Source organism: Schistocerca americana, chromosome 3 (assembly GCF_021461395.2).
Source record: "Schistocerca americana isolate TAMUIC-IGC-003095 chromosome 3, iqSchAmer2.1, whole genome shotgun sequence".
NCBI classification, from domain to species: Eukaryota; Metazoa; Arthropoda; class Insecta; order Orthoptera; family Acrididae; genus Schistocerca; species Schistocerca americana.
This window is the reverse complement of record NC_060121.1, coordinates 990,469,248-990,478,639: the sequence shown is the minus strand read 5'-3', so window position 1 is coordinate 990,478,639 and position 9,392 is coordinate 990,469,248. Positions and strand designations below refer to the sequence as shown.

The 9,392-nt window shown below is 41.6% G+C and overlaps 1 protein-coding gene across 2 annotated transcripts in view; it reads right to left on the bottom strand.

The window, feature by feature from the left end:
- Positions 1 to 4,749: 4,749 nt before the first annotated feature.
- LOC124607485 (adenosine 5'-monophosphoramidase HINT3-like) overlaps positions 4,750 to 9,392 on the bottom strand; it is a 191,664-nt gene continuing 187,021 nt past the window's right edge. For both annotated transcript variants that reach the window (XM_047139855.1, XM_047139854.1), the window contains 3 exons: positions 5,929 to 5,995; positions 5,380 to 5,506; positions 4,750 to 5,296 (listed from right to left, as the gene is read on the bottom strand). In XM_047139855.1, coding sequence (XP_046995811.1) covers positions 5,270 to 5,296; positions 5,380 to 5,506; positions 5,929 to 5,995 — 221 coding nt within the window. In that variant the 3' untranslated portion in view covers positions 4,750 to 5,269. The remainder of the gene's footprint in view (positions 5,297 to 5,379; positions 5,507 to 5,928; positions 5,996 to 9,392) is intronic.

Sequence of the window (9,392 nt, the reverse complement as noted above, 5' to 3'; positions counted from 1 at the left end):
CTGACCATACCTAAGATGTACTTCAGTATCATGCAGATGGAAACTCAGTGTTCTATTCCATGAACTTTACCAGATGCTGTTTGTTTAGTGGTGCTGCAACAAGATGCCCATCAGTTTATGGCATGACATAACAACGTCATCACAACCATACTGTTTATTTAGAGCAGAGACTGGATGTTACCTTCTTGACCAGGCTAGTCACTGGGCGCTTGAGAGCCAATGAGGCAAAAACCTTGTGAATTTTGGGATTAGTGAATGTGGTAAAAGCTTCTCTACAGGCAAAGAAGTATGGCCATTCCACCCTCAACGGGCGATGCTCGTGAATTCCCTGCCCCTAGTTGTGCAAAATAATTACAGTTGCTTCGAGGGCTTTTGTACTATGATCTGTGATTCAACCCTCATTATGTGAAGATTTCTACACCCCTAATTAACAGTTAAAAAAGGGCATAAGTTTTATGTGGAACCCAATTGTGAAAAAGGGGTGTCAAGGTTAAAAGGAGGTTCTAACGTAGTTGCCAGTATTAGTTTAACAAGAGTTTGTGAAATCATTCAGTTTATCTAGTAGTGCTAGCAATTATGATGCTCGTGTGTATTAACTGAGCCTAGGGTGACCCCATAGGCCAATAGGCTACATTTCATGGAAGTTAAAACAAGCAGAGCTTATTTACAGTACAACCAAAAGGGAGTTTCTGGCACCACAAATTACTTATATAGTATCAAATTTCACTGTTGTTAAGTATCATTCTGAATTGACATGGCAGTTATGTCTTTATTACGTTGTTGTTGTTGTGGTCTTCAGTCCAAAGACTGGTTTGAGGCAACTCTCCATGCTACTCAATCCTGTGAATGTATCTTCATCTCTGAATAACTACTGGAACCTACATCCTTCTGAATCCGCTAACTGTATTGATCTCTTACTCTACCTCTATGATTTTTACTCTCCTCACTTCTGTCCAGTACTAAACTAATTATTCTTTGATGCCTCAGAATGAGTCCTACCAACTGATCCCTTCTTCTAGTCAAGTACTGCCACAAATTCCTCTTCTTCCCAGTTCTGTTCAGTACCTCCTTGTTAGTTACATGCTCTATCCATTTGTATTGATAATCCTGTATTCACCTGACCAGATGTCCTGCTCCCCCAGCCACTGAACGTCACTAACGCACACTATAACTATAACCTTTCCATTTTCCTTTTTAAATTTTCTAACCTACCTGCACCGTTTAAGGGATCTGACATTCCATGCTCCGATCCATAGAATGCCAGTTTTGTTTCTCCTGATAATGATGTCCTCCAGAGCAGTCCCCACCCGGAGATCGAGCTGCATGCCCTCGAGAAAAATTACGGCTGCAGTTTTCCCTTGCTTTCAGTTGTTCGCATTACCAGCACAGCAAAGCCATTTCGGTTGACGTTACAAGGCTAGTTCACTCAATCGTCCACACTGTTGCCCCTGCAGCTACTGAAAAGGCTGCTGCCCCTCTTGGAACCACACATTTGCCTGGCCTCTCAACAGATAACCCTCTGTTGTGGTTGCACCTACGGTATGGCCATCTGTATCGCCAAGGCATGCAGGCCTCCCCACCAACGGCAAGGTCCATGATTCATTATACTATTTATTACACAAAAAAAGTTGCCTAATATGCTGGCCTTTAAAACAAAATGACTACAATTTCACAGTCAAACATAAATATGGAAAATTATAATTCAACACCAATGGCTTAATTGCAAATTTCACCCTTTCAAAACTAAAGAAAGGCTACTTTCTGAGTGGGTAGTGGGACAGCAAACTACATCACCAGGCTTTCTAATGCTGCCAATAAACTATGTTATAAAACTGAACAACAGAACACAATTTTACTCTGTTGTTGTAACAAAGAATATTCTATCAGTATAATGGTAGTCTGCAATTTTGCCATATTGCTGAGAAGGCTATTAATACATGAATCTTCTTCTTCTTCTTTTTTCGATGCTACAGCCCATGAAGGGCCCAGGCCTTGTTGACAACCTGTCTCTTCCAATCCTCTCTTGAATTCACCAGTCTTCTCCAGTTCCATACACACTAGCTTTCTCAGAGCTGTCTCTATATCACACACTAGCCATCACAATCCAGGTCTCCCTGCTGAGCAGCTACCATCTGGTTTTTCCATCAGTTCTTTCTTCAGCACTCGCTGTTCTTCCATTTTCTGCAAATTCCCTAACCACTGTAACCTTTGTGCCTTTACATCTACGGTGACTTGGGGATTTTTATAGAGTTCATACAGTTCTGAATTGGTCCTAATTCTCCAAGCACCATTTTCATACACCTCACCATATATCTTGTACAGTACTTTGTGGTCTCTTGTATTCAAGGCTTTTCTGACCTGTTGTCATTGGCCACATTTCGACCCCATACGTAACAACTGATTTTATAATTGTTAGTAAACTGTCATCTTCATGTGTCTTGAAATGTGGAAGGAATGCAACATGTTAAAGAAGCTGTAATAATACCCGATACATGCAGCTATTCTTACTTTTATCTCTGTTGGTATCATATTACCTACCGTAACCATTCCTCCCAATATTGATTCACTCTGTCGAATCCTCCAAACTGCTTAATACCTCTCCACCTTGTTTTGTTTCAGGTATTGAGCATATGCTTTTTTCTTTAGTTACAGCAAACCCATGTGCAGCTACTTCACATTCTAAAACTACATACTTTTCCATCAAATATTTTGTTTCTTCCAAGCATGGCTATGTCATCTGCAAATGCCATCTCCTCAGTTGTCCTGTTGAAAACAGTACCATCTGTTTTGCTTGGCTGTTTTCACATGAAAGCCTACAGGACCAAGTTAAATAAACCATCTGTTTTGCTTGGCCGTTTCCACACGAAAGCCTACAGGACCAAGTTAAATAATGTCGGTGACACACAATTCCCTTGCTTAAGTTTTTGAAAGACTGGAAAATTATTGGAATATTTGCCATTAACTTTTATTTTGCAGCTTGTTTTGCTTAGGGTCATTTTCATGAGAATTATTAGCTTTGGTGGTATCCCCAGCTCCCATAGCACTGTAGAAAGACAACTAATTACTGTGAACTTTTAAAATAAAATAAACTAATAAATTTGCCTGTGATGTATTAATCAGACAGACAAATAATTACCAGGCTGAACGCACATGCACTCAATGTTAAATAACGTACCCCAACTACTACAGTTTATAATTTAACTAATAAAAGTTTATCATCATTAATATCCACACATTAATTCACAGGTTGGTGAAAACAACTGTGTGATTAAGTGATTTGAAAATAGCTTGAGCCCCCAATACAGTGGTTAGCAAACACACTATATAAAATTAATAAACAAAAATAGTTAGAAAACACAGGCAGTGTTCACAGCTAAAATTTAACAGAGGCTAAACTCCACAGTAACTCATATATAAATAAGTCTAACTGACACAATGTATTAACCTAAGTGTCGATTAGTGGCAGAAAACATTCAAAGTCCCTGAGTAAAAGTCCAGACTCAGTGCACAAACTCATAGTCCAAATCAACTTCACACGCGGGTGGACCAGCATGTATGTCACTAAAGGACTTTGTATTTTCACCAGCCTGATTCACAACTTTTTATAGATAAATGATATCCAAAACCCAACTGTGCCATTAACTGCATGCTGAAATTACCATCAAAACCAATACCTTACACTTAATTTTATGTGCAGTGCTTTGCCCGGTATTTAAACAAATATAAAGTTTTGTTGTGGTGCTAAAAATAAGTGCGTAATCTCTGTGCCACCAATTCTTGTAATAAATATGGATATGGCACCACCTTACTATTGGATATTTCCTCCTCTTTCCACTGAAGTGATCAGAATAATGATAACTATGAAAGTTTATATAAGTTATGGGCAAAACTATGCAAATTTATAAACAATTAATCAAAAATATAATGAAAAGTATAAATCTTACGAACTAAATGTTGGATGTGGTGTGTAACAATGTCTGCCAATGCAGGCCGCCTTGCTGATTTGTATGTATCTTACAGCTTAATTTTGTTACAAAATGTAACTCAATCGATGCGCATCATTGAACACTGCAATTAGAGAGCTTGATCTCTTTTGTACCACAAATATTATAAAAGCTACTGAAGATTTGCGAAATTTCAGTTACGTAAATTATCTAGGTTCTGTATCTTCTCACATATATTATTTACAAATCATATCTGTGTACTGGCAAAATCATGTTGCTCTCCTCTTTATTTGATATATTGTCCTTCACTGTATTTATTACAGTTTGTGCTGTAGCTGTATAAACACAAACAATATAAAATTATTCTTTGTGTGTGTCAGTGGCGAAACTGCCATCATGTCTGTTATTTTGAATCTGACTGGTTGACATGGCTGCTGGCAATTATTGGCAGCTGACATGATCACCACAGCCCTGCCTGGGCCACAGGCCCCTGTGACCCAGAGCGTGCATGAGTTGAGTGCTGCTTGCAACCAAAACATGTTATCCATGCTCAAATATAGTCTGTCGTGTCACAGAGAAAGAGAGAGACAGAGTGTGTGTGCTTTTTCTTCTATGCATGGATGCACACAGTTCTCAATGGCTAAGATGTTCAGTGTGCTTGCTAAAATAAAATAAAAAAATATTGATGATCATGTACCTGAAAAGATGCGCAAAGTTATGCTATGAGCTATGAAGGAATATCACACTAGCAAGCAAAATGTGCACCTTTTTCATTTATTACAAATATTTATGCAGTCATGAAAAACCTTTAATTGCCATCATTGTGTATGTCACCCACACAACATGAAATTTCAGAATTTGTTCACAGTATATTTCAGAATTTGTTCACGGTATGTTTATTTATTATGATGCTATTGAAAATAAACCACGCTTATACATACAATATGGAAGTTTAATGCAGGTAGGCTGCCTATATGTCTCTGGAGTTTTGTTTATGCTATGTTACAAATATAGCATCTTAACAACAAAAAAGTGGAAAAATGGTATGAAGACCTGTTTATGAAGCCAAAATACAAACTGTAAAAAAAGAACAACAAATACATAAACTGTTTAGCATCACTGACAAACTTCATAATATCATGTAGCCATAAAATGGAATAGTGAGGTAAAGAGTAGATACAAATATTTAGAAATGTATAATATGCTGTACATAATATATATACATATGCTTACAATCAAAAACTCAGTCTCATTACTTTGCAAATTGTCCTTCAGAGAGTTTATTCTATTTACTGAAAAGCTGCTTCCCCTATGTTTTCTCTTCATCAAAGATGTGATTTAACATATTCCGGCTGCAAATGAAACAGAAGTCTTACTTTCTCATATGTTATCCAGATTAGTTAATGGAAATCAGAGAACACTTAATGTAACTTACCGAGACAAACCGCCACGAGTTGTTTCGAAACATTAACAGCGAGACAAATGACATATCACTTGCAGGAGAAATCACATGCAAATGCAAGTGTCCAACTGAATAGAATGGAGGAAAATGAAATCCAAGTCTGTCAACCAAACGTACACACACAATTATCAATCATCAATAAATTTATGGAACACCGTTAACAACAACTAAGGTACTGCACTATAAAAGGTTATTATATTTTTTCAATAACTTTACAAATATTTTATGTTGGAACATAAAAATTATCACCAATAAAAATATTTCATTTAAGCAGCCCAAGCTGCAATGAATGATAAGGAGTTGTAATATGGGCAGTTTTTAATACTAGATCTTTTCTGCCTTTCAACTTATGAATTTGAGCTTCCCATGTCCAAAGGGTTATTTCAAAACAAAATTTAATATTTTAGCTAGTGATCTGTTAACCCCCCCCCTCCCCCCCACTTTTTTCCCAATAAGTATGCTTACATTTTTATAGTACTATTCATTATGCCCATAACAGACTAAACTAATACTTATACAAACCTTAAGTCTGACAGATCACCACCTCTTTCCTCCAGTACTTCCTTCCCAATTCTTACCATGTCTTCTACTGCAAAAATAAAGGAAAAAATTCACTTAATACAGTGCTTCTTTTTTTTCCAGATAACATGTTTTGAGTGTTAAACCTTTGTTGATGATCACTATTTGCTAGATTCTAGGAGCTGGAAATAACTTGCAAGAAGTCTTTTTTCTTATGACTATTGCTACAAATAATTTTAGGTACTGTATTCCAGAATGGAAAATTCGCAATGGAATAACAATAATGAAATAGGATAGATTGCTACTCACCACATACAAGAGGCATTGAGCGACAGACAGGTACATATAAAGGACAATTAAAAGTAAGCAAAGCTACTGGACAAAGACTCCGTCAAAACCAGACCAAGGTCGCACCCCCCCCCTCCTCCCCACACACACACACAGTCGCCGTCGGCACAGATATCTGACAGTGGCCACCTGAGCTCTTTGAGGATGTCCACATTGAAACTAGTATCAGTGACCATGATGTGGTTTTGGCAACAATGATTACCAAAGTACAAAAGACAACTAAAACAAGCAAAGAGATACATATGTTCAGCAAACTAGATAAAAAATCAGTAGTGTCATATCTCAGTGAGGAACTTGAAACTTTTAGCACAGGGTAGAAGCATGAAGAGGAACCACGGCTTGTGCTTAAAAGCATAGCTGACCATGCACTGGATATATATGTACCCAGTAGAACAGTTCATAATGGAAGAGAATCTCCGTGGTATACAGTCACCGTAAAGAAACTACTGAAGAAACAGAGATTACTGCACAACAGGTGTAAAAAAAAAAGTGTATGGCTGTAGACCGAGATGCTGAATGAAACATATTTGGCTCTCATGAGAGAAATTCATGATGCCTTCAATGACTACCATGCAGAATGTATCGTGGAGAAATACAGAGGCAAGCAAGTGTGCCGGTACTTATCCCAGTTCACTGTTAGTAGCACCATGTCACCACAATGCATCTGTGTGCACCACACATTGTATTGCATCATAATTTAAGAATGGAATTAAAAGTTAAGGTTGCTTTTCCAAACTCTGTTAGCATGTGCTTAAGTATGTGGCGCCGATGAGGTCGACACCAGCATCGGTATGGACACTGAGCATCGTCTTTGGACTCTGAGATTGTCTTCGGGCTGTTCTGCCATGTTTAGTTGTTTGTGAGCTCTGCCTGTGTTTAGGTGAATAAAGGAACTACTGCTGAATGGGGGTTGTTTGGTGTAACTAACCCGAGCATCTCCCTTCACTGGTGACCCCGAGTTGTAAAGTCTTCCGTTTTCGCCGTTTTACTGTGTCTGCGACCTCCGTGTCGGTTATTTCCACGTGTATTAAATCGACACAGCATTCAAACAATGACTTCGGCCTAGTGCCTAATGCCGGATTTTGTGATCGACATGCATCGTGTTGCGGGCGATGTACACCTGCCAGGACTGCAACACGATGCCTCTCACTCGACGATTCCACTGATTTGGACGGACGTTTTCGGGCCTGCAACAATAACTGAGGTTAGGAGTGTGCATGACTCCGGCTATCAAATGCCTTTGTTCCCGCCACATGTGCCTTCCCTCATCGGCTGTGCAGTTACTTATTACGGGTCTCTGTGCCATGCGGGACCAATGGCGATTTCTGCAAATGCTTCGTCGGACAACCTACTACCGCCAGGACAACGATTTACCACGCCGAAATCCGTGCAGTACCACGCGGATACCTGCAACGTGGCCGGAACTGCTTGGTCCACAGGTCAACCACCTCAGCATCCGACCACGTCTGCACCTGCCTCGGTTCAGCATCAGCACATGCCTTCCTACTCCGATACCTCGGCCTGCAACAGGAACAATAACTTGTTATCTTTGCCTGACCTCCACCTCTGCCCCACTGCTACGCCTCAGTGTTTTGTGCCACGACATTCACCTTATCTACACACCGTTTTGAGTGGAGTGACTATGAACAGTGAACATTCACACATTCCATCTCACGTTGGACATCATTCCCCACACTGTGCTTCTGGACAGCCCGCACCTCCGCAGCCTCCCTGCAACACAGGCGGCCCCGGCTCTGATCATACGTCGAGCCTTCTGCGGACCAACATGCGTTCTCCAACTTTGAACTTTTACTCACTTGTTGCCCCCATGCCAGCTCCAGTCGAGCTTCCGCTACCGTTCTTGGCACATCCCGGTGCCTGATTCGCGTCGGTCTTCCACGACGCGTCAATCCGAACACACCCGCAGCGTGTTGAGCTTCCGCAACTGCAATCGACACATTATGGAGTCTCACCTGCATCAGCCTACCGCATCGCGACTGATAGCGCTCAACCACAACGTGTCACCTTCACGCTGCCACCCGAACAGCCGCCGTTGCCACATACCCTGGAGGCAAGTGCTCCACGTCGAGCAAGTAGGCAACGACAAACCTTCCCAGCTCTGAAGACGGCTACGTGCCCTGGTCAGCGCCGATCTATTCTCAGACACAGCTCTCCCCGCCATCTGGACAGATAAACTATCTCCTCACATCCGCTTTGCTCTGGCTCAAAGGTCTCCTGAACTTGTCGAGCAAAGAATGACAATTGCTGACAAGCTACACGGTGCATCACTGCTCTATTTCGCCAGCCACTGCCTACCTGACAAGTCTCAGGTTCAAGCTCATTGCCCTGCGGCTGGACACGGCCGGGGCTGTAATGTGCCGACCGTTCCGCTCGCTCTGGGAAGCAGTAAACAAGCAACTGGGATGTCACCGGCTCCACCCACGGTCACGCCCCCTCCTGCAACCGAACCTGCTGCGGCCACCACCACTGGCAATGAACTTTCCGCAGGAAATGCAACCCCACTACCCATACTGTTACTTCCACACACGGTTTGGTGAGGTGGCACGGAACTGCAGACCACCCTGCGCACAATATGACAGGCACTCCCCAGTGCTCCATTCTGTCCGAGAACGACCGGATAATTGCGGACGACTTTACATTAAAGACATTTTGTCGGGACAGCTTTTCCTAGTGGACACAGGCGCTGATGTTTCGCTGCCGCCTACGTCCTCAGTGTCGTCGAACATCTGCCCTCATCACACTTCACTGCAAGCCGTGAATTCAACTAAACTACAATGCTCGGGTTCAACTTCCCACGTCGTCTCACTCTTCGCAAACTGCAAACTCGAGTGGACTTTTTTAGTGTGCGAAACTGATGAACCTATACTAGGCATTGACTTCTTGTGACACCACAAACTTTCACCGGGCCTAGTGCGAAGCACCGTGTTTCACCATCCGTCCAAGACTCAGTTCCCCTGTGCTCCGTCGAGCAAACCCCCCTGTGACACATCGGTTCAGGTTCATCTCATCCCTACATGCTTGTCTCTGGTGACGACATTACAAGAAACCACGCACAAGTGCCTTGTTGAGCTTGAACATGTCGCTCGCCTATGCAAGGG